Source organism: Penicillium lagena, assembly GCF_028827675.1.
Source record: "Penicillium lagena strain IBT 129212 chromosome Unknown utg000001l_segment0_segment0, whole genome shotgun sequence".
NCBI classification, from domain to species: Eukaryota; Fungi; Ascomycota; class Eurotiomycetes; order Eurotiales; family Aspergillaceae; genus Penicillium; species Penicillium lagena.
The window spans coordinates 1,760,137-1,787,718 of record NW_026623222.1 but is presented as its reverse complement, the minus strand read 5'-3'; the positions used below and the strand labels follow the sequence as shown (position 1 = coordinate 1,787,718).

General features: G+C 52.3%; 14 protein-coding genes across 14 annotated transcripts; 5 read left to right on the top strand and 9 right to left on the bottom strand.

Annotated features, from left to right (window-relative positions):
* Positions 1–52: 52 nt before the first annotated feature.
* Positions 53–1,262, top strand: N7510_000792 (DUF3712 domain-containing protein; the record flags this gene model as incomplete). Its single annotated transcript, XM_056972721.1, has 4 exons — positions 53–204; positions 260–678; positions 747–868; positions 948–1,262. The coding sequence occupies 4 exons, from the start codon at positions 53–55 to the stop codon at positions 1,260–1,262; spliced, it is 1,008 nt and encodes a 335-aa protein (XP_056837838.1).
* A 536-nt stretch (positions 1,263–1,798) lies between these two features.
* N7510_000791 (thiamine pyrophosphate-binding protein) lies at positions 1,799–3,739 on the bottom strand (the record flags this gene model as incomplete). Its single annotated transcript, XM_056972720.1, has 4 exons — positions 1,799–2,899; positions 2,947–3,143; positions 3,197–3,429; positions 3,480–3,739. 4 exons carry the CDS (start codon positions 3,737–3,739, stop codon positions 1,799–1,801), a joined length of 1,791 nt encoding a protein of 596 aa, XP_056837837.1.
* Positions 3,740–4,063: 324 nt separating this feature from the next.
* Positions 4,064–5,004, bottom strand: N7510_000790 (uncharacterized protein; the record flags this gene model as incomplete). The annotated part of the gene is made up of 2 exons (XM_056972719.1): positions 4,064–4,887; positions 4,938–5,004. 2 exons carry the CDS (start codon positions 5,002–5,004, stop codon positions 4,064–4,066), a joined length of 891 nt encoding a protein of 296 aa, XP_056837836.1.
* A 387-nt stretch (positions 5,005–5,391) lies between these two features.
* Positions 5,392–6,730, bottom strand: N7510_000789 (uncharacterized protein; the record flags this gene model as incomplete). The annotated part of the gene is made up of 2 exons (XM_056972718.1): positions 5,392–5,823; positions 5,879–6,730. The coding sequence occupies 2 exons, from the start codon at positions 6,728–6,730 to the stop codon at positions 5,392–5,394; spliced, it is 1,284 nt and encodes a 427-aa protein (XP_056837835.1).
* Positions 6,731–8,068: 1,338 nt separating this feature from the next.
* On the top strand, positions 8,069–9,594 carry N7510_000788 (uncharacterized protein; the record flags this gene model as incomplete). Its single annotated transcript, XM_056972717.1, has 3 exons — positions 8,069–8,242; positions 8,302–8,489; positions 9,171–9,594. 3 exons carry the CDS (start codon positions 8,069–8,071, stop codon positions 9,592–9,594), a joined length of 786 nt encoding a protein of 261 aa, XP_056837834.1.
* A 638-nt stretch (positions 9,595–10,232) lies between these two features.
* On the top strand, positions 10,233–11,926 carry N7510_000787 (synaptic vesicle transporter; the record flags this gene model as incomplete). The annotated part of the gene is made up of 2 exons (XM_056972716.1): positions 10,233–11,117; positions 11,183–11,926. 2 exons carry the CDS (start codon positions 10,233–10,235, stop codon positions 11,924–11,926), a joined length of 1,629 nt encoding a protein of 542 aa, XP_056837833.1.
* A 1,293-nt stretch (positions 11,927–13,219) lies between these two features.
* N7510_000786 (uncharacterized protein) lies at positions 13,220–14,875 on the bottom strand (the record flags this gene model as incomplete). Its single annotated transcript, XM_056972715.1, has 1 exon — positions 13,220–14,875. One exon carries the CDS (start codon positions 14,873–14,875, stop codon positions 13,220–13,222), a length of 1,656 nt encoding a protein of 551 aa, XP_056837832.1.
* Positions 14,876–16,465: 1,590 nt separating this feature from the next.
* Positions 16,466–18,876, bottom strand: N7510_000785 (putative DNA helicase; the record flags this gene model as incomplete). The annotated part of the gene is made up of 5 exons (XM_056972714.1): positions 16,466–16,565; positions 16,641–16,701; positions 16,756–18,218; positions 18,269–18,301; positions 18,356–18,876. The coding sequence occupies 5 exons, from the start codon at positions 18,874–18,876 to the stop codon at positions 16,466–16,468; spliced, it is 2,178 nt and encodes a 725-aa protein (XP_056837831.1).
* Positions 18,877–19,092: 216 nt separating this feature from the next.
* Positions 19,093–20,355, bottom strand: N7510_000784 (endonuclease III domain-containing protein; the record flags this gene model as incomplete). Its single annotated transcript, XM_056972713.1, has 1 exon — positions 19,093–20,355. One exon carries the CDS (start codon positions 20,353–20,355, stop codon positions 19,093–19,095), a length of 1,263 nt encoding a protein of 420 aa, XP_056837830.1.
* A 310-nt stretch (positions 20,356–20,665) lies between these two features.
* pex4 (putative ubiquitin conjugating enzyme (UbcJ)) lies at positions 20,666–21,261 on the top strand (the record flags this gene model as incomplete). Its single annotated transcript, XM_056972712.1, has 2 exons — positions 20,666–20,834; positions 20,924–21,261. 2 exons carry the CDS (start codon positions 20,666–20,668, stop codon positions 21,259–21,261), a joined length of 507 nt encoding a protein of 168 aa, XP_056837829.1.
* A 496-nt stretch (positions 21,262–21,757) lies between these two features.
* On the bottom strand, positions 21,758–22,593 carry N7510_000782 (putative GPI anchored cell wall protein (Dan4); the record flags this gene model as incomplete). Its single annotated transcript, XM_056972711.1, has 2 exons — positions 21,758–22,061; positions 22,199–22,593. 2 exons carry the CDS (start codon positions 22,591–22,593, stop codon positions 21,758–21,760), a joined length of 699 nt encoding a protein of 232 aa, XP_056837828.1.
* Positions 22,594–23,046: 453 nt separating this feature from the next.
* On the bottom strand, positions 23,047–24,293 carry N7510_000781 (tyrosinase family protein; the record flags this gene model as incomplete). The annotated part of the gene is made up of 4 exons (XM_056972710.1): positions 23,047–23,755; positions 23,809–23,931; positions 23,987–24,112; positions 24,175–24,293. The coding sequence occupies 4 exons, from the start codon at positions 24,291–24,293 to the stop codon at positions 23,047–23,049; spliced, it is 1,077 nt and encodes a 358-aa protein (XP_056837827.1).
* A 443-nt stretch (positions 24,294–24,736) lies between these two features.
* N7510_000780 (YbhB/YbcL family Raf kinase inhibitor-like protein) lies at positions 24,737–26,313 on the bottom strand (the record flags this gene model as incomplete). Its single annotated transcript, XM_056972709.1, has 2 exons — positions 24,737–24,774; positions 25,728–26,313. 2 exons carry the CDS (start codon positions 26,311–26,313, stop codon positions 24,737–24,739), a joined length of 624 nt encoding a protein of 207 aa, XP_056837826.1.
* Positions 26,314–26,709: 396 nt separating this feature from the next.
* N7510_000779 (sterol desaturase family protein) lies at positions 26,710–27,462 on the top strand (the record flags this gene model as incomplete). The annotated part of the gene is made up of 1 exon (XM_056972708.1): positions 26,710–27,462. The coding sequence occupies one exon, from the start codon at positions 26,710–26,712 to the stop codon at positions 27,460–27,462; it is 753 nt and encodes a 250-aa protein (XP_056837825.1).
* Positions 27,463–27,582: the final 120 nt, after the last annotated feature.

The following is a 27,582-nucleotide window of genomic DNA, read 5'->3' as shown; positions in this document are numbered from 1 at the left end:
TGCCACTCGTTGCAGGCAGGTTTGAGACATAATCGAGAGAAAGCTTGACAGCATGTCCACCAGCAAGGCCTCAGCTGAGGCTACTGCGGTGTCCGCGCCAGCAAATCGCAGCTTTGGTTCGCGAGCTAAAACCCATTACAAGAAGTGGTGGTGGGTGCATCTGATTGTCATCATCATCGTGCTGCTGGTTGTCCTATTGCCCGTGTAAGTTGAACCCCAAACATCACTTCATAATTGATAAGTATTGACATCCTCACAGCGTCTACGTCGGCTACCCCAAAATCGCCCAGACGGACGTCAATGAATCCACCCTAAACATCACCAGCATGGTTATCAGCGATCCCACACCCGACTCATTCCACCTCACCCAAACACAAGTAATCGGCTCGCACGCCTCGTTCCATCCACAGATCTTCGCTTTCAGCGCTAGCGTCTCCCTCCTCGGCGCGGCCGCCCCCTTCGCCTCTGTGCAGGTGCCAGCGGTGCAATCTAAGGATGGGGCTGTGGTTGACATCTCGCAGACGTTGAGCCTGAGCGATGTGTCTGCATTTGGCGACTATGCGAAGGCGGTTATGTTGAATGAAGAGGTTGACCTGAATATTTATGGGAAGCCTGTTTTGCAGGAGGGTGCCTTGCCGAAGACTACGGTTACGTATAACAAGACCGTTACTATGAAGGGTGAGTCTTTGTGTTTGTCTGCTATGCAGTGTGGAATGGGATGGAATGGAACTGATGAATTGATATAGGTTTGAATAAGCTCAAGGGCTTCAACGTCACCGAGTTCAATATCTTGGGCACGCAACCTGATGGAACTAATATGAATGGAACGGTGCTGATTCCCAACCCGTCTGTCTTGACTCTCGCAATGGTATGTTCTCCTCTCCTCGTCTTCCGTTCCTAGAGGATATTCTCTATATAATATGCAGCAATACTCATTCAAATGACAGGGCAACCTAACCCTCGACCTCTCCGTCGCCGGTCAACCAATGGGCCAGTCCTACCTGAAGAACCTCGTCCTGAAACCAGGCAACAATACCATCCCCATGACCTCGAAAGTCGATGACGCCGCAATCATCAAGTTGCTGGAGGGCGGTAACAAGTACTCGAGTGGGATCATCCCCTTCGACATCACGGGGAACTCGAGTGTCTATAATGGTCAGAATCTGCCTTATTTCACTGCAGCGCTGGCGGCGAATACGTTGACGGTTGAGTTGAATGTTGGCAAGGCTCTTGGGTTGTCATCGGGAACTTCCAGCAGCTAGTGATCGGGATGGTCTTGTTTGTGTACAGGGATTATCGCTTTGTGTGTTTTTGTTTTGGGAGTGTACACACGATGGGTTTATTTAAGGATTTTGCATTTTGTTGGATGATATCTGTCTGCGTCCCTTATGTGTACTTAATGCCAATACCCGTTTCTTAAATTGTGAAGTGTGAGTCTCAAGGAATGTCGTTCTGATAAAATTGCTTGGTGTCTATGGTATAACTGCCTAGTATATTCATAGGTGGACAGGATCAGTCCAAGAGACCACCGAAGCTATCTGGAACGCAGCGAACGAACCATTGTATCTGGGTACACTAAACAGATCGCTCTTGGTATGTCCAATGCGATCAACACTTTACTTCAGCTGCCACCTTATGAAATCCTCATTGGCTCAACTAATTCTCAGTGGTTATAACCAACTCATGTTTACAAATTTCTTCGGGTCCTTTTCAATAGTCTCCGATCTTCTCCAATTGACATCCTCCGGCGTAATTAGAACTAAGCTATGGGTAACTATGGGTAGCTATGATACCGATCCTAAAGCTTGTAGCGTATCCGAGGAATATTATCGTAATATGGAACCACAATCAAATCAGGATCCTCCGTCATTCCAACCATCGCGGTAGTAACAGGATGAACCGGCTTTCGATCCACAATGAGGTTGATACAGCTTGGTCCGTTCATAGTTTGGAAGCTGGTAACAGTGCTCTCAATATCAGATATACGCGAGACTTTTGCAGCGGCATTCTGTAATCCCTGGGCAACGACATCGTACTCGGTTCCAGGGCTCAGTGAGCTAATGGGCCTTGCTGGGTTCTTCGATCCATAGACTATATCCTGTCCATTGGAACTCATACCCCAGCTGGAGTTGTTGACGATAACGGTCATGATGTTGAGATTGAGTCTTTTGTATGTGTCGAGCTCCATCAAGTGAAAACCCGCAGACCCGTCTCCCTGGATGTTGACAATTTTTCGATCAGGGGCTGCAATGGCACAACCTAATGAGTATCCAAAGCCAGTGCCCAGAAAGCCTAGATAGCCTGTTGCGGTCATCATAGCGCTGGGCTGGCAGTGCATGGCAAGATTGCCTGCCCATGCCCCTGCCTCGCCCCCGTCCAGGACCACAATGCTTCCGGGCTCAACAGCGGAGAAGACGTGCTTTACTGCATGGTACGGATGTAGAAGCCCAGAGTCCAAAGTCTCGGGCTCCTTTTCGTAAGGAAGTTCCAGAGTCGCTAGACCAAGTACGGTTTGAACCCATTGCTTGTCAACTGCACTTTGATGGGCAGTTGAGACCTTCAGCTTCATCGCTGTCACAAAGGCATCCGCGTCGGAAACAATTCCTAGATCAACTGGTAGCGTGCGGCCAATTTCTCCTCCGCCGCAGTCCACTTGAATCAACGCACAGTCTTGAGGCGGAATGATAGCACCACCCCTGCCACCGAGAAACATGCCCGTGCGTGCACCAAGAAGGAAAATAAGATCTGGTCGAGGGAGATTAAGAAGTGGCAGTTTAGCCAGGTCTCCGGCTGTGCTTCGAGATAGCATGGGAGAGTTCTCGGTGAACAGTGCGAATTTGGAGGTGTTAAAGATGGGCACGCTGCATGTCTCAGCAAACTGCACCAGATTCTTCCGTGCCTATAATTCATAAGTAAAGACAAGAACTCAGAGGAAAGCGGCCATACCGAAAGAGATTTGGTGCCAGTTCCAGTGATAATCACTGGTCGTTTGGAACGAGCAAGCAGTTGAGCAGCCGCACTAACTGCGTCTGCATGAGGCCCGGGAGGAAACGAGGGAGGCGAAGCAATTGATCCCCACGATATGAGTTTGGGTTGTATAGGAGAGAATAGTACATCAATTGGGAAGTCAAGCAAGACGGGGCCTAGAGCAAAGCTGGATTAATAGAGGAAATATTAGATCAACGATGTCACCTACCAGGAGCTCCCGATTGCGCGACTCGAATGGCATGCGACAGAATTCTTGGACACTCTTCTGGAGTTGTAACCCGATGTGCAAATTTTGTTATTGGATGTGCCGCTACAACTTGGTCGATTGAGCCTTGCAGGGAATTGTTCTCGGTATCTCGAGTTGGTGGCGAGGAAGTGATGCAGAGAATGGGACTCCGATCACCATAGGCTGTAGCAAGACCAGCCAGTCCGTTGGAAAAGCTATTTATTGGTTAAATGGCTGCCTGAAAGACTTATGGGAAAACACTCACCCACTGTTAGCAGTCACAAAGCATACTCCCAGCTTGTTACTAATTCGCGAGTATCCCTCAGCGGCCTGGACGGCGGCAGTTTCATGCCTCGTGTCCACGAGGCGGATACCCACGGACTCGCAGCCCATAAAGAAAGAATCAAGATGGCCGCCATGAAGGCCAAAAGCAACCTCCACGCCTATACGCTTGAGTGACTGGGCAAGCAGGTCGCCTCCCGTTAATTCACGGTTGTCTGGGTACAGAAGCGGAAAGCCAGCCATGGTGATTTGCTGGACGCTGTAAGCTTGATAGCAAGATGGTGATTTTATGTTCTTTCATAAATGCCGAGGGGGGTTTCTTTATGACCAGGATCAAACATCAAAATGCGGAGAACCGAGGGTGGGCCAAGACCCCGGGCAACATCTAGACGGAGGTATTGATTACGATATTACACATTATGTTTGCATTTGGCTACATGTCAATTACTGCGCAGCATTTATGGGCGAACAATACTAAAGAGGTTTCCGGATGACGAATCGGAAGAGGAGTGCATTCTGCCATAGCTATCCACGTAGCAAGATGTGAGGGCCAGAATTATATGTGTCTTAGGCCTGTCCTGCTTCCACTGCTGCTTTCGCAGCGTCTGCCGCCGCTTTGAGATTTATCACCACTTGATCTTCAGTGAGAACGCCCTTAAGGAGGCTCTGTGCACTATCAAGGAGCCCACCTTTTGCCTTGTTGACCTCTATGAACTTGCCATCACAGCTATAGATCACCTCTCCGTATCTTTGCTGATCAGCGAAGAGCAACACGACGCTCCGAGCCACTGCCTCCGGCTCCTGAACTGGCACCCCCATGGACCGGATGGCCTCGGTGGGTACCATCCCAGTCGCTGTCCAGGATGGTGCGACAGCATTCATCCGAATATTGGAATCAATCTGACCCCCAACGCCGCGCAGGACGCCCAATACACCGTGCTTGGCTGTTGCATAGTCGGCGGCACTGAAGTTCTGAAAAGACGTGGCCGACGCCGTGAGAACGATGCTTTTCGCTGCTGCAGTATTTTCTTCCTTTCTAAAGAAGTGGACAGCTAGTCGGAGCGTGTATATAGCACCCGTGAGATTGACATTCATGGTCCGCATGTCAGGAGCAGCCAACTGGCCCGACTCATCCAGTGTTTCATCCAAGAAGTTCGTCGTGGTACCAACCCCGGCGTTGACGAATACATGATCGATCCGGTTAAAGCACGCGTGAGCTTGAATAAATAAGTTACGTACGCTTTCCCATTCTGAGACATCGACCTTGAAGAACCGTAGGTTTTCCGATTCGGGGAACACGGGCTGTGGCGAGTTGACATCGCCAATGATCACCTTGGCTCCGAGATGAAGACATAGCTCTACAGTAGCCCTGCCAATACCGGAAGAGCCTCCTGGAACGAGTTTGTTAAATCAACCTATTCGCAAAGTATTGCTGACATACCCGTGATCAGAACCACTTTATCTTGGATGCCCTTCAGAGCTTCATCAGAAATCTGGATTGCTGCCATGGCCTTGTAAATTTTAGGGTCACGCAAATGAAGAGAGAATTCCGAGTAATCCGCGTGCTTTTAGATTCTTTGGATGCCTAAATGTGATTGAAAAGCCGAGGTATCACCATTTGTTATAGCTGTCCTACCCCACACCTTGGCAGAGCTTTCGTAAGCCTAATCCGTGTTGAACTCTGCTGAGATATTTCAGGAGAAGGATCGTAGGATTTCACCAAGGTAGGGAGTGTCAATAGACAAGAAAGACTGGAGATATACTATGGGTCTTTGTACTGGCAAAAGCAAAATTTAAAATAGAATAATATCGCTATGAGTCTATAAACCGAGGCAAGACGCTCGGAAATGCAACATACATTTGAGGACTCCTGTAGATCTACAGCATGATACACATTATGCTCGCATATATTCGGCCATTTTCTGTTTGGCTTCATCTGCATGAGCCTGCACATCCAGGTCCCAAAGCCAACGTAGTCGCTTTTGGAATGTTTCTTTCAGTTTCTCCGCATCATCGCCAACTCCCTCCAGGCACAAGCAAAGAAGATAGGCATTCTCCTTGCTACTAGTGACCACGCGTTGACTTCGAGGCCGTCTAACGTCGTCGTATGCTTTAAATGCCGCCTTGACATCACTGACCGACCTCACGCTGGAATCACCAAAAAGTTCTGCCAGTACAAGCGCATCTTCAATCGCCTGTCCAGCTCCAGCGCCTTGGTGCGGTGTAGAGGCGTGCGCGGCGTCTCCCAGGATAGCCACACGAGATCGTGAATATGTCGAGAGGGCAGGGTGTTCAAAGACGGCCCATTGGGAAGGATCGGGCATGTGCTAAAACAAGCAATTGCGTTAGCCATTTTTCCAAAACCGGAAATTGGTGTCATACCTCGACTAGCGATTTCCAGTATCTGCCCATCTTACTGGCATCTCGCAGCATGTCCTCCTTCTTTGCCGGTCGCACCCAAGTATCGCAGTTCCATGTGTCGTTGAGAATATATAGTCCGACATTAACCTTTTGGGCCCGCATAATCGGATACGAGATTCCATATGCACCGTCCCCGATGTACATGGTAGATACCCTGGCGCGTTGATCGCCGACAGCCTGCACCATCTCATCCATGTCGAAGACAGCACGGTAGCCGTACATGCCGCTATATTGAGGCTGCTTGTCTTTCGACTCTTCGGGCAGCATGGACTCTTTCACTTTGGACTTGATTCCATCGCACCCGACAACGACATCTGCGACAGCTGTAGTGCCATCATCAAAATACAGATTCACGCCGTCGGCCGTCTCCTCCAGCTTCTCCAGCCGCTTGCCAAACTGTACAATCTCCGGCGGGATCAAATTGACCAGGGCTTCCAGGAAATTTGCGCGACGGAGCGTCGTTTGCCCTGACGGGAGAGCTTTGAGGTTCATTAATAAATCCCCCTCGTGGACCCCACTCGCCCAGACAACTTCAAACCACGTTTGCGCATAGCTCTCATAGCCAGGGCTATCGGCATGCGTGGTGACCAGCGAGTCATAGATCTCTCGGATTTGGGGGTCGATTAGCGGCATGGCACGGTGAGCCGCGGGGCCAATTGAAAGCCCTAGCCCAATCTCCTTGAATGCCGAGGCAGCCTCGAAGATTCGAACAGGGACATTGCGGCGGAGAAGACCAGCCGCAAGAGTTAGACCACCTATCCCGCCACCAACAATGGTGACGGTGAAGTCCTTGTTGGATGATGCGCTGCCCATTATTATTTTGATTGATGGTTGACCGTGACACAAGGTGGGGGTGGGCAGGGTGGCAGTGATGAGGAATAAGGAAAGACAGACCTGGTGGAGAATAAACGCATTTTCCCAGTTTGGTTTAATCTGAACAGATCATTTGATAATCGCTACCATACAGTTATGTAAGTGCTTGCGGATAGGTACCCACGGGGGCCGAGACGGGGCAACCGAGGCGCACCGAGGCGCCACTATGCGCATAAATTGATTAATTGGCTCCAGTTTCGATCCAAGGAGTCGAGCTTGTCCCCAACGGGTGCGGCACCGATCGACATCAATAGCGCCGACGCCCACTTTATCGATAAGAAATCCTGATTGGCCACCCATCTTTCGAGAAGGATTGTGCCCCTTGGACTTATCAAATCTACCTCTTACAATGCAAATTATTTTTTGATTAACCAACATAGGCTTTGATGATCCCGGACCATGCATGAACTCTTAGCCGGAGGTAACTCTTCCCCTCGTTTGGGAGTTACTGTATAGGCACAGAGATGCAAAAGTGACACCTCACCCCACTCCTCGAGTGGGGTGGCTGGGCACCCCCTAGCAGCCCCTAGGTTGATAGATCGTCGAGTTCTCAGAGGATCCCCCGACGATATTCTTTGGCAAACGTAGATCATGACATCGGAGCCGTATTTGTCATGGTGAAGTCCATGGATGAAGGCCCCAAACTAAGAATAGCCGTAACATTGGATAACTCATCCGCCACCCGAAAACTTACTCTCTGCCCAGGAACCCCTGCAGGGAAGGCGGGCCGGCCTGCAGCTCGGTAAAAGTTAGTACGAAAAGAACCGCTGTGTTGAGGCGGCGCACAGAAAATAACACGGCCATTTCACCGAGTGTACATTGCGAGCTCAACCGAGACACTCCAATCGGAGAAGAAGCTAGAAAAAGCCTGGGCCAACGCTACTCAGCGTAGTGCGTCCCTTTTTCAGCTGATGGGAACATTGCCCGGTGTGTTACAGAGACTAGTGCTGCATCGACTAGTTCTCGATCGATCGGTGAATCTCAGGGGTGGATAATATTATACAGTAATGATCCATGGTCCCCAGCTGGGCGAAGGAGCAGAAGGATCCACTAAAAGCCGGTATGGTACCGATCCTCGTATGTATCTGAGATCAGGCTTTACAGTTTGCCCGGTTCCCTGTCCATTGAATTGGAGAAAACCCATATGAGTGCAGCAGATCCCTTGGTCACATTTGTTCCTTCGTTGGCCCTCGCATTCTTCTCGCGAAGACATGTAGAACTGTCCTCCCGACAACCCAACAACACTATATACCGGCATAGTCGCCCTCACCCACTCCAATGGTGTCCGCTTCGCCTCTGGCCGAGAACCATGACTCTCGGGCCATTGATGTCTTGGTTCCGACTATTCTCACCACGGTAGTGGCGTTCATTCTCACTGGCTTACGACTCTATGTGCGCCGATTTGTGATGCGAATGTTTGGATGGGATGATGTGTTCAATGTTCTTGCGCTGGTGGGTGTCACTCTCCCAAGTCCCCTCCCATTCTGTATCTGACCGAAATCCCGCGCTAGTTGTGTGCGATTGTGGTGATGGGCCTGGTCGTCGCATCAACCAAATATGGCCTCGGGCGGCATTTCTTGTCCCTCGATCCTGTTCGAGCGGCCTACTGCGTGAAGCTTTTGCGCATCTCCGAGTTCTTTTTGATCTTCTCGACGATCTTCCTGAAGATCTCGATCAGCCTGTTCTTGAAACGACTTTTGTGAGTTCTTTCTTCTGAGCCTCGCTCTCCACCACCGGCTAACCAAAGGAACCATTTAGTCTCACGAGCAAGAAGTGGAAAATCTTCTTCTGGTGCTTTATCGCATTTAATACGATTACCAGTGCCCTTGACGCTGCCATCATCTTCCCACAATGTACACCCGTGGAGTATAACTGGAACAAGGGCATTAAGGGGACTTGCTGGTCCGATTCTGTGATCAATGGTACCGGAATTGCCCAAGGATGTATGCTTCTTCTGGTCTCTTGATCCAAGTATTAGGAGCTGATGATATACTTTTAGCAATCGCTGCCGCGACCGACTTCATTCTCTCGGTCTTACCGATTATGTTCCTTTGGAATATCAAACTCCCTCGCCGAGTCAAGTTTGGCATTTGCGCCATTATGGCATTGGGATTCGCGTATGTTCTCCGGCTTTTGAGAATAGTCTCTGAACAATACTGACCGAATAATTTTTCAGGAGTGGCGCATTTGCCATCGTTCGCACCGCACTTGTTCCCAGTTTGACGGCAACACACGACCCGACTTGTATGTGATATAAATCCTACAGGATCAACAAACGCTAACTATCCATCTAGGGGATCTTGTGGATCTTTTCAAATGGGCAGTGTAAGTGATGGTCGCACGAGTCTTGCTCAGCAATTCAATACTAATTCAGTTCTAGACTGGAAGCTACGCTGGGCGTCATTGCTGCAGCTGCGCCGTCCGTTCGTCCGCTGATCGGCCACAATTCCATGTCGACCGAATACTCCCGATCCAAGTCGCGCCAAATCTCGCAATCCTTACCCCTCCATTCGATGCGCACTGGCCGCAGCTCTCGCCACGGAGTGATCGATAGTATGTTGGATACCATGGACGACCGAGGAAAGGAGTCGGACGGAGATAGCCAATCTCATCTATGGGCCGCTCCGGACGAACATGGTATCATGAAGACTATGTCGGTGGAAGTGGTTACAACCCAAGGGCAGGGATCGGACGGCGAGCCTCCAACACCCACCAATTGGCCCCTCGAAGCACTTCCGACCAACGGGACCCGAAGGGCACCCTCGCCACACAGTCCACGTGTTGAGGAACATAGGCAAGTATGAAAACTGTACTGTAACTTATCGCTTAGTCGTCAAGACGGGGAGTTAAAAGGTCAATGGCGTTGTTAGACTAATCCATGTTCATTTTCCAATTTAAAATCTCTCACAACTAGCATGAATTCATTCGGCTTGTTCTCCGAATATGGATCTACAACAAGTGAGGGGGATGTGCTAAGTGTAATAGAAATACTCCGCCAGGAACCACGGAACGCCATAGATTACTAGGGCGCCTGGGCTTTATTTGCCAAGGCAATCCAGAGACCTCCATCCCAAGGCTCGCTAACACTTTAGTTCGCGACGGGTCTAAAACTAGCATCGGACCTAAGGTATCGCGAGCGAATCATAGTCTGCAGGCGCCCCAACACTGACTTTATTAAACCATGCCTTCGGGCTGAGTGTTACATCTGCGTAGCCCCCAGCTGCATTTCTCTGGACTAATTGGGCCTTGCTAAACCGCATGCGAGAGATGTTTTGCAGTTAGACAACAACCTGTCGGCATTTCATTCCATTTCCATTCCGACCGCTACACCCACTTTTCTTTTCTATTTTGGCTTTTCTTTTCTTTTTCTTCTCCGATCTTTTCCTTTTTCTTTTCATTATACCCCTGCTTCTAACGTGGCCTCCAGGCGCTGGCATTCACGATGAGCACGACAGACAGAGATGTGAAGGTGTCCTCGCCGGATGTGAGGACCGAGACAGACTCACTGGCCTCGAAGAAGAACGATGATGGCATTGTCCTTGTTCCTCAGCCAAGCGATGATCCGGAGGATCCATTGGTAAGAAAGAAAAAAAAGGCCATTCCTCAAGAAATCGTGATGTTAACGGGATTGCAGAACTGGCCGATGTTCAAGAAGCTGTCGGTGTTCATCTCCATCTGCCTGGCTGGCTTTGCCGCCCAGATGTCGCCCAATTCCAACCAGCTCACCTTTATGGAACAAGTCCCCGCATATCACAGCACACAGGCGGCCCTGCTCAACTCTGTCGCAGCCGGCCTTGCAGGCTGGGTTGCCGGTCCCTTCTTTTTTATCCCCTTCGTGGCGGTCATCGGTCGCAGCGCCGTCGTTCTTTGGAGTCTGGTGGCTATCTTTGCCTGCCAGATCTGGGCGGGCGAGATGACCGGCCCAGATGACTATATTCCGTTCACTATCTCGCGTCTCATTTGCGGTCTTTTCGGTGGTATTCCCGCCATTCTGGGCAGTGGATATATCATAGACATGTTCTTTTTGCACCAGCGTGGCAAGGCCTTTGCCGTCTTCGAGGTCCTGATCATCTTTGCTGTTGTCGGTGGTGGCACCCTCGGCGGTTTCATTGCGGAGACAAAGCCCTGGAGTTATGTCTTCTGGTGGACTCTCGGCCCCGTCGGCGGTGCCATCATCGCTGTTTTCCTCTTCGTTGAGGATACCACGTACTCTCGCGATGACACCAAGCCCAGCCGCGCTCCTCTCCCCAAGGGCTGGCTTGCAAAGCGCGTGGCTACCTTCCTACCAGGCACGAAAACTCAGCCTTCCGGCAAGGGCAAGGAAATGGTAAGATAACTCTTAACACCATGCAATAAAGGAAAATCAAACGCTAACCAAAGTCCCCGTTCTAGATCCGCCGCGCAATCATTCCTTTCCAGATCACATTCTCTCCTATCACCCTTTTAACGGGCACATACATTTTCATTGCTCTCGGTCTTCCCATCATGCAAGCCTCCACACTAGCAACCTACCTCCAACCCCCCGTCGAAGCTGGCGGCTACGGCTTCTCCTCGATGCAAATGGCCTTTTTCACCATGACCGCTTGGGTCGGCATCATCGCCGCCCAGGTCTACGGCTACTTCTTCAACGACAAGATCCCACTCATGCTAGCCCGCCGCCGCGGCGGCACCTGGCACACCGAGTACCGCCTGGCCAACACCATTCTGCCGAGCATCATCCTCCCCATCGGGCTGGGCATCTACGGCGCCGGCCTGGAGTATCACCTCCACTATATGGTTCTGGCGCTGGGCGGGTTCCTGATCTGGTTCGGTGCCCTGCTCGCCCTCCCCGTCTGCTATAACTATATCATCGAGTGTTTCCTGAATAACCCCGTCGAGGCATCGGTTTCGCTGAATGCGTACCGAGTCTCCTTCGGTCTGATGTCCGTCTTCATTGTGACTCAGTGGCAGGCTGCAGTTGGTGAGGGCTGGATGTGGGGCATGGGCGCTTTCTTCATTGTCTTCGTGGATCTTATCATGGCCGGTATCATTCTCAAGGGCCACTTGGTTCGCGAGTGGACCAAGTCCGTGAGTAGCACCCTTGCTGTCACGGAGGACGGTGCCAAGATCAGTGCGGGCTCCTCCGAGTCGGCGTGATTTACGCTTTTGCTGTGTCCTTTCCAGCGGGTCGGTTACTTGAGCTTTCATGTATGTAGATCTATTTACTCTTAATGTATAAAAAAAGCTTTCATATTTCGCTTGTGTGATGGCGTTTGCATCAGTCTGAGGGTGGCCGTACGTACGTAGTGACTTTTACAATTGTGCTGTCTCCTTTTCAGACTTTCTGTTACGTGAAGCTTTACGTGTGTGGATCTATTTACTTTCGATACCTCAACTCCATTTTTTATACTTCGATGTGTTACTTTGTGTAACAGTTTTCGAGGGCGGACATGTTATTTCAAGGTCCGTCCTTTTAGCCGCACGTCCCTACCACTAGCTACACATCCCCGAGTCTATTTGCCCACCCATCCCATACAAAATAGTACTAGCGCAAAAGAAAGTGTATCTTTCCTATGTACCTCTGGTTGTATCGAGGCGTCATTGAGGTGTCACTTGATACCAAAATACTCCCCTCTCCTTTCGATCCCAACCCGTAGCTCGCCGGCAGTGATATGGCATCATCACCCCTCCAAATCCTATACAAACTCACTATGGACGTTATCACAAGAGGCTCTTCTATTTGTGACTTTCATACCATGCTTGGACTTTTCAGTTTTGGTAGAAAAAATGAGAGTAGAAATTAGTGGTTTTATGAAAATTAGGACATAGAGTCGCAAAGTCGTATTTCCTCTGTATTGTATGATCGTAGGTACATAGACAAAGATACACTACCTCCACGCTAGCACTAATTTATATGGAATGAGTGTGCAAATAAACTAGGTTGTGTAGTCAATAGCAATGGTGTATAGGCAAACCGACCCTGAATTCAGTACTAAGCTTTTGTGACCCATCTACCGCGTACCTGTCAATTACAAGAATAGAAACTCAATAGGAACGCATACGGCATAGAAACCGAACTCTGAATTGCTTATGCATGTATCACATGTAGGCAGACTGCATACTGTACGTGGAAAAAAACATATCATGCTGTGCCAGCCCTTGGGCCGAAATGTCAAAAGCGCCATGGGGCAGAAAAAGAAGCGAAAATTGTATGTATGTGATGGGAGTGGAAGGGTGCGATCCTGTCGCTAGGCGGGGAGTTACGCTCGAACCGTTTGCGAAGTCTAGAACGTATTCTGTGCGCATTCATGAGGGATTAATCATAATCCTTGTTGGTGGAGTTGGCAAGCAGGCTGTACAAGCAACAAAAGCCTCAATTCCCTCAGCGAAGGGCATTCCCTCGCCAGAGCCGATTGATCCGATCCACCGGGTTCTTCGAGAACAACAAAATCAAATCATCGGAGCCGTGACAACCCGTTGGCCCCGTTCCCACTTGGGATACCCAAACGGATCATCGCGCTGCAAACTATCCGAACGGTCCCAATCAGAGTCACTATCAAAAGTGCCCCCATTGGGTTTCTCATCCGACGCATGGATAGGCGATGATGTATCTGAGTCATCGAGCGCGCGACGAAAGCGCAAGAACTCCTGGGACTCGGCACTATGTATCGGGTACATAGTGCCCAGCTCCATGGAGTGCAGAGCCGCGCGTTGCACATGGCGGATATCGTCGCGCAGACCCGCGACTTGGGTTTCCAGGTTCCGACGGGCGGTCTGCTCGCGGCGCAGGAGAGTGATTAGGGCGCTGTATTGTTCGATTGAGACGCCGTTGTAGTCCGAGAGGGAGGTCGTTGATGTTGCTGCGCGGACGGTTCGGGACTGCATTGTCTCTGGGCGGATGGTTGCTGTGCTTAGTGGGCGACCACCGCCAGGCATGGTGGTTGTCATGGGACTGGGGGAGTTGTCACGGTCCTCGGACCCTAGGAAGGATGGTTTGTTGCGCATGAAAGGGGAGAACGGGTCTGGAGGAGGGGCGTGTTTCTGTCTTGAGGATCGCTCTGCGCTGTTGGTGGAACTGTCGATGGAGTGGGATTGCATTCGGGCAATGGCGAATTCGAGGTCGATTAACTTGACCTCAAGCGTGGTCAATCGCTGCTCCAGAGTGAGGCTATCGTCTTGCTGCATGGTATGCACTAGATTGCCGACATTCGGGGGCAGGCTGATTTGCTCGGCGTGCTGGTCTGAGTCGGGGAGCGATGGATCCGCAGATCCGCGAGTGACACTGGTCACCGCTGTTCCGGTGGACGGTCTGCGAGACTGGCCACTAGCAGAGCTGGATCCCCTCGGCGTCTTGGAACTGGGTTGTCTGGTGTGCCGGGGCTTGGAGGGGAACGGAGTGGATGTGCTATCGTCGCTCGCAAGTCTTCGTAGGGCCTCTGTACTTCTTGATCGCCTCCGAGCGTGCAGCATACTCGGTGGCCGCGACGGGTCCGGCATATACGAGCAATCATCCTGCGGGTCAGAAACCGCACTTGGAGCCACCTCGTCGTACCGAGATTCATCGTCAGAGAAGACCACACTGGGTAGTGTAGCCCGCCGGCGGCGCGGAGGAAAGCCCGGGGATCCCAATGGGCTGTGGCTGGCCGTCGTGGGAGACAGATGACGCTCCGCGAGATTCAGATTCTGCTCTGAAAGAGGACTACTGCGTTTCGACTCTGAGGGAGGCGTGGGCGTGGGAATAACCAGAAACGACTTCCCCTCTGCCTCAGGCCCGGACTTTCGAGGCGATAACGCCGAATAATGAGCCTCATGGGGGCTTTCCTCCAGCCACTCCGGCTGGCTCTGCCTTTTCCGAGTGAAGATCTTGCGCATGACGGTCTTCAGGGTGCTTCCTGTCCGACGGTGCGCTATGGGAGATTGGGTGAAATTGCTGATGGGCGGCAGGGCGGTATCATAGTTGTTGGTATCAGGCGAAAAAGACGACGAAGGCGCAGGCGCAGACGAAGAGAGTTCTTGGCCGGGAGGCGAGGATGTGGATAAATGTCGTGGACTCCCTGAATCGCTACCGGGACTTCCAATCAACCGCGGATCGGCGTTTCTCGACATAACTTATATCAGGGCCGACGGTCACAGCGAGGAGAAAGTCGGCACGGATTAGAAAGACAGCACGGTGGTGATCATTACAAGGAATTCTTTTCGGTCGCAGAACATGGGGGTATAAAGTCGTCGCAGAAAAAACGAAAAACGAAAAACGAATTTGTAGTGAGTGAATGTCGAGAAAAAAACAAGCAAACAAGATGATTCAGACCCGCTCAGCGGATCTCGGAAGAGAACCGCGGGACGACCTTAAACGAGTTGCAGGGCGATGGAACGGAGCTATCAAACGGGAGAGAACCAGTCAGTCAGGGCGGAAACCAAGCAGGGGCAAACGAGAGGAGATTGTACATTGCCAGGTATCATCAGGGTCATAGTTGCAAGTACCGCGGAAGATATGCCGGCGGAACGGCGTTTGCGAGACAGTTTCAGGGAAAGGGGAGAAGAAGTGAGAGAATGGAAAGACGAGAGAAGAGGGATCGGGAGAAGGGAAGAGAAGAAAAAGAAAAAAGAAGAAGAGAGAGAGAAGTGAGAACAACGAGATGAGAAATAAATGCAAGGAGAGAAGAAGATAACGAGAGACCAGAAGAGAGAGAGAGAGAGAGAGGAAAGGAAGTGGGTGTTGCAAAAGGGGAAGCTGCAAGACTAACTTGGTCAAACCCCCCACACCGCGGCTGGGCCCTTTCTTCACGCTACAACCGAAACGGGACCAGACCAGATCGCAATCAAGTCATGCCGAGACCAGTTCTGGAGAGGTTCCCGAAGAGGGGTGGAGTGTAGCAGGATTCGGAGCAAATAATAATGATGGTCGTCGAGTGTAACTAAGTGCATGTAGTATGTAGTCGCCAGGGGAGGACATGTAGACCTAGCCCTAGTCCACGAGTACACAGCGGGCCACGACCAGCTGTTGTGAACGGCCGAGGAAAATGACTATGCGAGCAGGCATTTAATGGTGAATCTTCTACCAAGCAGATGATTTCTACAATCCGAGCCACAAGAATTCCTCTTCCCCAGTCTGAAACACCACATGGTTTACCCGTTCGCACAGACCGGCCTCCCGCAGACGAATCACCTACTGCCGAAGCTCCAAGCTGAGACGACCGAGTGGTACACCTCAACGAATATGAATCACTGACCGGGATGCTCTTCCTGTCCTTCCTGTCGCCCCTTGTCAACCCCTCACTGCCGTGCTGCTTTTGGTATAGCATCTCCGACCCATCCGCCGTAATGTAGATCATTGCTTGGCGGGCGGGACTAACTAGGCTAGGCGGGACTAGGTTGAGCTGCGGTGCTGTGCTTCGTTTCTGCGTGCGTTGTCTGACTGGTCCAGCTTGGGTTCGGTTCCATGATAAGGGAGTGTCTGTCTAGGCATTGGTGCTGCAATCCTGCATTATCTCGGACACGCGATAAACTCCGGACCTTGATGCTGCGCGCGGACCCTGGGGCGAGCGAGACCGTGCGGCGCGGCTGGAAAGTCAAAACTTGAATCGCAAACCTGTGTGTTCCTACAGATCTCACCAACGGAGATCGACCGGTCCCAGAGATGGGACTAATCCCATGATTATTAATTATCCCGGGACATTGATTGCATCATTCGATTGGCTACGCGCTTGATTGGAGTAGATCCCCAGCGTCAGGATAGCGCAGGTCGGCGTGTTCATCCAAAAAGGCCATCCAGTCCTTGAGGAACTGCACCCCGCTCCTGTAGGACAAACACCCTGATCAACATGGGACTGATTGTAGAAGAATAAGAGGGGGAAATTGAGTTTTTACTCACCGACTGAGAGTCTCCGAGTCCCCGCAGACACAAAGATGGCGCTTGGGTCGCGTCATTGCCACTTTCGGACAATATCTCAGCGGTCACTCTCACGCAGAGAAGAAAGCTGACTTACCATTGAGACGCCGCTTGTCGCGCAGGAACCCGACCTCATGCGCATCATTGCTGCGCACCAGACTAACAACAATAGCCTCCTTCTCCCGGCCCTGGAATCCATCAACGCTGCCGAGTTCCAGGCCGGGATATTTCTCTCGCAGCATTTGCGACAGCACCGCGAGCTGGCCGTTGTACGGAGTGATGACGGCGATGTCCTCGGGGCGGACTCCCGCGTCAACTAGGTTGTCCACATGCTGGGCCACGACCATCGCCTCCATCTCATTGCTTTTGCTCTCGCCCAGAAGAGCCTCTTTCTTGCCGATATCATCGGTTTCGGTCTTCTCGGGGAAATCGCCGCCCTGCGTGTCCCAAAAGACAAGAGGTTCCCGTGTGTCGTCGGTATCCTCGACTTCGTAGGGTAGGTCGATGAGCAGACGAGCCTTGACTGCGTCTGCGGCTATTAGTTTCGACTCGTAGAGTTGGTCCGATGGGAAGTTCATGATCTTCTCGTGCATCCGATACTGGGTAGTTAGCATGGTCTTGACTTTTGAGCCGTGCATCGACAGTAGACGATCGAACAGTGTCGTTTCCAGCGAGATATCTTTGGTCCATTTATCGTCCTCGGGATTAGTCCTTGGAGCAGACTCGCTGTCTTTGGTTTCCTTTGCATTGCTTTTTTTCGCGCCTTTGCCAGGCTCTTGAAATTTGACCGTCGGAGGCAGTTGTAAATGATCACCAGCAAGGATGACCTTCTTCGCAGATATCAGCGGAATCCAGCATTGGGCCTCCAATGCCTGGCTCGCTTCATCGATGATCACCACATCAAATTGCTGCTGCTTCAACTGGTATCCTCCGGCGCCGTGGAGTGTAGCCAGAGCCACACTGCTCTCGCGTACCAGATCGTGGACACACTTGGACTCCCGCTCGCGGAATTCCTGGCGCAATGACTTGAGGTCATTGTAAATCGCCTTTCTTTCTCGGCCGGTCCTCGTCTTCCGAATACTAGCCTGCTTCGCATCAATCTCCTTGCGAACATCCTTGACAATGCCTCCCGCATCGGAGGTTTGCGTCAGGACTTCGAGCGAATGGTCAAGAACCGAGGGAAGCAAGCGCGCCGGATGACCAATGCGCACGACAGGGACTTTGGTAGGAGCCAGCCGCTCGACGATGTTATCGACCGAGATATTGGATGGGCCGCAGACCAACACCCGTTGCTTGCGCTGAACCAACTGCAAAATGAGTTCGATGAGCGTGTGCGTTTTACCCGTGCCAGGGGGGCCATGAATGAGGGCAAGGTCCTTGGAAGCCAGCGCGAAGCAAATCGCGTGCTTTTGCGAGTCGTTCAACGAGGGGTCAACAAATTGGACTTCGTCCATGTTGTACTCGGGCCGTGATGTAGAACTGTGCCCAAACGCAATTTCCATGAAGTTCGTGTATGCATCTTGTTTCATCTCTCTGAGCTTCGTCATCGTCTGCTTCATCCTAGCGCGAGTTAGTGGGTGGTAGAACGGGCTCGGATCAAATCATCTCACCGTCGATACGTGACATCGTTGGCGAGTTTAAGGCTGCGACCTGAATTAGTGAGAACATCTTTGGCCGTGACAACAAGTGAGACATACATCCAGAGCTTCTTACCCCACAGCTGCTCAATGGCTTCATCTTCGTCCTTCGGGCGACCCATCCCTTTCTGCCCAAACGCAATCCAAACGCCCTTGTCCGAGACACGAGTGACGACTCCCTCCGGTCCATCCTTAGCCCCGTCGCCACTCTTCTCTTTATCTTTGTTCTTAGCAGCCCCAGACGTAACGGCATTCACACGAACGACATCTCCAACGCGAATGCCATGCGATCCTAGCCGTAGCTTCTCATCGGTTCCTGCAGACGAAATCGCGGGGTCGGGCGTGAACTCGCCGACGACACGCCCGCCCATTCCCGTGCGGCATTGTGAGAGCACGAGCCCCGTGAGGGCGTACCCGGCTGCTTGGAGGGTGCGGCGTGTAGACGGAGAGACGGATGCGGCGGTGCCGGCAAGTTTGGAGGAGTTGGCTTCTGCTTCTTGTTCTTTGTCGAGGAGGTAGAGTTCCTTTTCGGCCCAGACAGATATTGGGAATTGGTCTTTGTGGTCTATATGCAAGGCCATGGTGGCTGAACTGAGGAAGAAAAGAGAAGATGATGTTTATCGTCGGAGCTTAAGTGGGGAGCTTGGGTCGAGTTAGTCATCGTCAACTATACTGTCTATCGAGGAGAATAGTTGAACAATTAGATGGTTACGCCCTGGATCCCTGGATCGGTGATAGAATATACTACAACTGAGTTATAGCTGGCCCTTTCCTATATAAGACACGATCATGACATCTCAACCTTCACCTTCGGCTCCTCCCCCCGGACTGTCTTTCTTAACAACAATCCCAGTTCTGGGCAATCCCTTGATCTCGCTCTTACACAGCTTCGTACCAGCAAGACAACAATCCCCGCAACGCTTCTTAACGGGCAAACAAACCGTCTGCCCTAGACCAACAAGCACCTTGTTAATCTCATGCCATTTATCGCGCGGAAGCCACGACTGCAATGCTTTGCGGGTCTCCTCAGGCGTCTTGGTCTTATGCCAGCCCCAGAGATTGGTGATGCGGTGGACGTGCACATCCACGCCGATGCCCTCGTGCCGACCCCATGCGGCGCTCATGCACAGGTAGGCCATCTTGGGGCCTACGCCGGGGAGTGCCATTAGGGCTTCGGGGGTGGACGGAATGTCGGAGTTGTGTTCATCGCGGAGGATGAGGGCAGCGGATTTGATATATTTTGTTTTGTTGTTGTGGAAGCCGACCGTGCGGATGAGTTCGTTGAGGCGGGTAGGCGAGACGGCGAGGATGTTCTCGAGGTTGAGCGTGCTGTCTTTTGGTGCGGGGAGCTTCTTGTCGCCTTCGTCTTCTTCGGTCTTGATCTTGGTGAATTCGGAAAGATGATCTTCTTCTGCTTTGACATCTGTATCATCTGCTGGTGCATCACCCAGCTCGGTATGCAGTCGCTGCATGGCCACAGCCGTCACGGTGTCCTTGGTCTGAGACGAGAGCATCAACGCCACAAGAGTCTGGAACCGGCGATCTCGCGGCGAGGATGCGCGCCAGTAGAGCTCTGCACAACCCATCGTGTCCACCGGAGCAGTGGGGTTCTCCTCTCGCATTTGTTTCACGAGATTGTACATGGTTTCCCAATTCGACGGCGGTTCAACAGTAACTGAGCCATCCGCGGCGCGTTGTTTTCGCGCCGGGAGTCGTCGCGAATGTGCTGGAGGGTGGTTATCATCGGATTCCGGCTTCACGGCAGTCTTGGAGGGTGTTGAACGGGGCTTGCGAATAGCGGTCGACTGGGCCGTGTTGTTCTTTCGACGTTTCGACGGCGGTTCGAGCAAATCCTCGATGTCTGTTGTATTCGCAGAGGAGAGAGAGGACTCATCCTCACTTTTCACAGCGGGATGGGAGTTGACTGGCGGATTGGCGTTGTACGCGAACGTTTTCAGCCCGCTGGCGTTGAGCGAGGAAGTGCGCGTCTGGCGGTGCGGAGGAGATGACAGAGCCTGTAGCACTTTGGCTGTTTCTTTGGAGGCACGCGAAGTGCGCATGATGACGAGAGTGAATGGAAAAGGGATTGGTGTAGATTTCACATGGGGTGGATGATGAATCTGGGTGGAGATTTGGTTTGTCTGGGGGAAACAGCCAGGCCAGTCCAACAACCTCGGCGCTTCCAGACTCGGCTCTTCTTCTTCCTCTCTTCACCTCTTGTACCTCCTTCACCCCCTCCGGCGCGACAGCCAGCGCGGTCGCATTATTCATTCTCTATCCAGCTCATATCATAATACCGTGTGCATTCTTCTCTTTCTTCCTTCGGCCTACCACACAGTCTCTCATTCAGCACATTCCAATCCACTCACCATGTCGTCATCCGCACACTCATCCAGCACAACGCAACGCCTCCTGCGCGAGCTGAAAGACTACACCAAGTCACCCAACGAAGCCCTCCTGCACCTCGGCCCCGTCGACGAGGAGGACCTGCTCCACTGGGAGGCTGTGCTAAAAGGCGTGGCCGGGACACCGTATGAGGGTATGTCGTTCGCGTCTTTCTTTCCTCCAGTATCTCGTAGATATCCGAACCGAATTGCACTGAACTAACATGAACGAATAAACAAAAAGGCGGCCTCTGGCATCTCCGCATTGCAATCCCATCGAACTACCCGCTCGCGCCGCCAACCATCCGCTTCGCGACGCGCATCTCCCACCCGAACATCTCCTTCACGACGGGCGAGATCTGTCTCACGCTCTTGACCACCGAGCACTGGAGTCCCGTGTACACGCTCTCGACGACGCTGACGGCTATCCACCAGCTGCTGACGGATCCGCAACCGGACTCGCCGCTCAATGTGGATGTTGCGGCGCTGCTAAGGGACGGGGATCTAGCTGGGTGGGAGAGCGTGGTGAGGTATTGGACTGGGGAGGAGAGGTGGCAGGGTGCTGCTGGCACCGGTCGGTGACAGTGAGGAGATTCGAGGAGATGTGGGATATCTGGATTTGGTACTTATTTTTGCTTGAGAGCCTTTTTACATACATACCCTTGCATTTACTTGAACATCATGAATGCACATGTCTACACGCAAGATATTCGGAAACTAAGGTTTCTTGTATGTCCACTCCGAAAGATCTAACTAATTCACATGAAGATATGGTGACTATGTGTGGTACAAAAGATCTGCGTCGCCGAAATAAGACCAGGGATCGCTGCCAGTCGATGGCAATGCTTCGAGAAAGGAGAGACGGAAGTAGGAAACTCGTGGGTCGTGCGTAAGGATCGTAAGATGACGTGAGTCATGAAGAGATGCAAGAGGACCGCTGCTGTGCTGTGCTGTGATGTGCTTGGACATGTGCAGAAATAAAAACGCCACTCAAAAGATAAAAAACAGATGCGAAGGATGTCTCGGAATCATGGCAATTCCAGGATGTGCAGAGAGGGAGCCGGCATCACTATCGCCATTACAGAGCCATGGCGACCACGACAGCGCCGCCGACCATGGCGATCACCTCGCGAGTCAAGCCGGTTGTCAAGGCTGCAGCGCCGGTCTGCAGACCGGGGGCTGGCTTGGTGCCCGTGGCAGCGGAGTCCGTTGCACTCGGGTGCACGACGGTGATGGCGGTGACAGTGCTGACACTGCCGTTGGGCAAAGTGGTCGTGCTCTGGAAGGTGGAGGTGGATGCCTGGGGGGTGGAGGTGCTCGACGAGACAGAAGAGCTCGACGAGACGGACGAGCTGGGCGTTGTGGAGAACGTCGTCGGGGTGCTGGAGGTAGACGTGTGGGACGAGGGGGGTGTCGTAGACTCCGTAGTGGTGGTAGTGGATGTAGTCGAGGGGGTGACGAGGTAGTGGTGGTGGTAGTGGTAGTAGTGGTGGTGGTAGTGGTAGTGGTGGGCTTGGACGAGCTCTCCGTGGTGGTGGTGGTGGTGGTGGTTGTGGTGGAGTCCGTGGTAGTAGCCTGCGACGAAGGAGTGCTCGAGACATTTTCCGAGTGAGCAGTGCCGTTTTTGCCATCTCTCTTGACGAGGTTCATCAGGCGATCCGAGAGGCTCTCGTCGTCTTCACGGATTGCCTCCGCCGCGGCTTGGTCATCAGGGAAAACGCCATCGCGAAATTTCTCGGACAGGGTGTGCAGGGTATTGTGGATGGAGTCCTTGTTGATGCTGGCGAGCAGTTCCTGGACGGCCTCACGGTGGGTGAGGTCGTCGGTGGTGGAGGTGGAGGACTGCTCTGCCGAGATCAGTGTGAGGAGGCCGATCAGCGAGAGGGAGATCTGCAGAATGTTGAAGCGCAGCATGGTGGGGGTGGGCGTTTACAATCTCTGGGGGAAGAGGTTGAAGAAGGGGAAGAGGGTGAAGAAGAAAAGAAAAGAAACAAGAGGTGAGACAAAACGAAATACAAAACGAAGAGAAAAACCAGGAAGAAAGCAAGAAGATTCAGGATTTGCAGTGGAGCCTTGGGTAGGTCCCGAGGTGGCGGAGCCGATCTGAGCTTGGCTGGGATATTTTCGGTACTCACGGAGTATAGCTACGGACGTACCATGATTACTATGATCCCGGAGTCCACGATTGTATTATTCTCACCGACGCTTTCGGGACAACTCAAGATCTCCTGCTCGGTCCCGCCCGCCTTGCAACCGTGGATACTCAACTCACACCACTGATTGGCCCGCGATCCCCCAAAATAGAAGTCGTGTCATCATCATCAGATCCATTTGTCTCACTCGGCGAATGTGCCTGGTGCCTAAACACTAAGTGTATGTATAACAAAGTCCACCATCCACCGGACTCATCACCTCCCTCACAGAGCGCGGCCGATCCAAAATCCCAAACTCCATCACCGTATCCAAGGTGACCAGCGGTGCACTAGGCGGATTAAGAATAACCCCCGTCCCATTGAGTGCATACCGCCGTGTCTTTTCGTCCCGGTCCTGCCAAATACTCCACACGCGATCGATCATCGCATGATGTAGAAAAAACGCCGGCTCCTGCGGCGAGGCGAAGAGATCCTGAAGGGTTCCGCCGAGACTAAAGTGGCCGCCGCCATGTACGCCAAAGACCCCGTCCATCCGCGGCGGCCAGTGGTCTACGACGGTGAGGAACTCGTTGATATCCCTAGAGGCGAGCAAAGTGTCGACGATCGTCCTGTTCGTGTACCGGCTCGCTACCCAGTGGTTGAGACTGCGGCTGAAGCAACGTGGGTTGTATGCGAATCCCGGGGAGGGGATGTCTGTGAAGGAGGTGAGTGTGCGTGAGAAGGGTCCTAGGTGTAGCTCGATATCCTTAAATGGGCCGTCGCGCACACAGCCGCCGCCTGTGCCTCGCGGGATGGTCAGATTGCCGTTTGTGATGGGTTGCTCGTTCGGATCATATTCCCCGTCTCCCGAGAGAGAGGTTTCGCTGCCGTCGAAGAGTGGGCTGGCGGCGAGGTTGTTGGCCCATAGTGGCCAGTTCCAATATCTGACTGCGTGGTTAGAGAGGGCTGGTTGGGTCCTGAGGCTAGAAAGACTCACGGCAGATGCCCTCTGTATCCGCAATCCTCGCGCAGTGCCCGCTCCCAGAGCCAGAGATACCGCCGGTGCCAGGGGAGGAAGAGTCCGTCGTAATGGACCTTCAGGGTGTAGTTGATGTGCGTGCTATAGTTGCTAGGTATCAGTCAACATCCAGGCGACGATTGGACCGTTTACGCACGCCACGAAATCATCGAGTCGGCTTTTGACGCCGGGATATTCGGCGCTGGGCAGCTGGGCAGGTTTGTGGTGCAGACACACGACAGCGCTGGTATAGTCTATCCGTTCTGCGGCGGTCATTTCGCTCCTGATACAACACAGTTCATCATCAGCAAAAGACAAGACTGGAGTGAGCCAGCCTATACAAACCATTCCTTCCGCACCGCTACCACACCAGGCTCGCACCATTGCGGATCGAGACATGCAAAGCCCGCCACGACAAGCTCCCCCAGCAAAAGAATCGGCAGAACCTGTTTAAGAGTAAACATTCTGACTGCTGACTATGCCAAAAAGGGAAGCCTCTTGGTGGCACTGTCAATTATGAATGCCAGGAATCCACGGCTCCTCAATCACACACTCACTAGGAAATCTCTCCTTGTATAAATAGGCCCAGCGGTGTTATACTAACCTCCGTATTATCAATAATAATGTCTTAGCAGCACTGCGGCTGGATGGTGTCCATGCACCGGTGTGCTCTGTCCATTTACAGGGCCCAGGGGGCTATGTGCATGTGGGTATGGTATGGTGTGAGTTGAGCCGGCTCGGGTTCGAAGTCAGCGAATGGTTGTACGTATTCACTTTTCGCCTCGCTACCATTAGTGGAGAGGTAGATATTAAATTACATATGCAGCTGTATGAGTAGTGACAACTATAGCAATAATATGCTCTCTTATGGATCCAATGTGATCCATCTTGAACCCTGCAGCATTGTTCATGCTAGACGCCACCGTGCAGAGGTGGCTGGCGGCCCTGCCGTCTCCGAGAGTTTACACTATGATTGCGAGGCGTACTATTTTAGTCGTTCCGGAGCATTCCCCGCCAGGGGCAGGGGCGAGTGTTATCTTGGCAGGTCATATGTTGCTCCGACCTCCAGGTGGATAAACGCCCTGCCATTTTTCTTCCCGGAAACATCTTCCGTACAATTAACAATCAACTATCCTGGCTGATGTATTTCTGCTAATTTGACCTGACTGAAGGCTTTAGATTTAAACTTGTGTTCAAATAATGTTCTGCTGATAGAAACAGACACAGAAACGGGAGCAGTGATGACGGCGCAGGGACTAACAATTAATTATGTATTAATTATGTATGTCTCAGTACCATGAGCCCACCTTATATAGATCGATACATCGGGTGGGATGGCCGCGTTAAAAATCGGTCTTCGAACTGGCCGGAAGCGAGATGGTAGCACTAGTGGTTGCCTAGGTATAGGGACTTGCAAACTGGGATTTGATCGTGACCTGATTAATTTCTGTCACGTTGCTTGCTGGTTCATGTACTAGAGGTGTAGCACGGGTTGTTGTTCACCCTCGGGGAGCCAGGGGGAGAAGCAGGGGAGGAAGTAATAGTCAAGGGGATTGTTTGGACTGCTGTCATATATTAAGACGAGGGTCAGTCTTGTAATAATGACTATGCTGTTCTAGATGTATATAGTCGCTGACTGGCCAACCGGCATCTGAACCTGACCCCGAAATTTCCAGCCATACGTTTCCTGGACTACGCCGACAGTCGAACAAACCGAGAAGATTGAATGTGCTCCTATTCGAATAACAATATACAAAGCCTGCATCTCGACGAATCATCAGTCGGGTAAGGGGTATTTCTAACGCAAACAAGGAATCAAAAGTAGTCAACACCACCGAGTCTCGTCCATCCTACATCATCCATCACCGACGTCCAACACACCACCATCCCATCCTCACTCCCAGTCGCGCTCATACACACCCACCACTCGCCCCAGCCAACCACATCCCCATCAATAGCCCCCTGGATCTCCACAGAAGTTGGTACAGCACTCAGCGCAGCAACATCAATCAGCCGAGAGAGCGCAATGAGCTCAAAGAAATACCGATGCGGTCCATGGCCGCGCATCGGCTGAGGCGGGATGTAGACATTGCCACCACGGTTCTTGCCATACTTGAACCCACCCTTGAGGAAGTAAGGCTCATCACTTTGGTCAGCCAGCTCGAGATCCTCCCAATTGACGCCCGTCACGCTGGGCGCGATGCCGTAGTAGATGCCGTGGATGATGGGATCGGGCAGCGGTGCATCCGGGTCCTCGCTGATGAGCAAGAACTGCTTGATCTCGTCCGAACCCGCGGGCCAGCTCAACCCCGGGAAGAGTCCTGCGCCGTCGGCTGAGTTGTCCACGGGAAGTTGTGACCCGGACGGGCCTACTTCTGGGCAGGCTAGCTCGATTGTTGGCTTCGGGTGCCCTGCGAAGGCGGGTCCTGCAGTGAAGAGCTTGTCGTCGCGGCCTTTGGCGCTGGAGAAGAGGTGGCTGAGCATGTATTCAATGTACTTTTGCATCTGTGTTGGATGTTAGTGATGGTCGTGTATGCATGGCGGTACGTACTTCGAATTGGAGACAGTGGATATGTGAGATGCCTAGAGAAGAGGTGATGATGAGAAGGGAAAGAGAAAGAAGGAAGCTGTAGATGTTGGCTCGGGCATGGCAGGCGTGCCTTCCCTGGTTGTTTTCAGGCCATTTAGCGCTTCACATCAACATTGATCTATATCTATATCTATTCACTTCCTTCATCATCACATGAAGCAGCACTAACCTCAGCCGAGATCCACCTTTTCTTCATTGGCGCGATGGTTTTCGTCGATCGATTACGGGAACCGAGGCACAACTTAAAAGGACCGCGAATCCCCAGACATAACCCCAACATCTGTTCAACTATGGATATTATCCAGAAACACTGGGCCCATGTCGTGGCCAGCTACTCGCCCCAGCAGATCGAGTTCTTCGGCACATTTCTGGTCCAGGCACTGTCCTTCTGGCTCCCGTCCATCTGCTATCTGTGCCTGGATGTCGTCGCACCCGCTTTTTCCCAGCGGCACAAGATCCAGCCCGCCCCGAGACAGCCCACACGCCGCGAGATCGCGCGCTGCTTCATGGTCGTGACACGGAACCAAATCATCTCGTCGGTCCTCCATATCGGCCTCCTCTTCATCGCCCGCCGCACCGGCTCCGGCTCCTCATATCGCATCGAGTCCTCCCTCCCCGGTCCCGCCGAGATATGTCGCGATGTCATTCTATGTCTCCTCATGCGCGAGGCCATGTTCTACTACAGTCACCGCCTGCTGCACGTCCCCTATTTCTACAAGCGCATCCACAAGCAACATCACCGCTTCACGGCGCCAATCGCGCTGGCGGCGCAGTTCGCGCATCCGATCGAGCAGATCTTCGCCAACGTGCTGCCCATCTCGCTTCCGCCGCAGTTCCTCCGCAGCCATCTGGTTACCTTTTGGATCTTCTTGGCGTTCGAGCTGGTTGAAACGGCCACCGTGCATAGTGGCTATGATTTCTTCCGGAACAAGGCCAAGATGCATGATTTGCACCATGAGAAGTTCAATTTGAATTATGGGTCGATTGGTCTGCTGGATTGGGTTCATGGGACGAATCAGCTGGAGAAACGAAGGACAGAGTAGGTAACTTGTACCGAGTAAAAGTAATGCTATACTTCTGTACCTGCGTATACCTCCTTCCTCCCTTGCAGTCGCACAACCTGAACATTCTCCAGGAAGGTGCGACACCACACCCTTCATCCC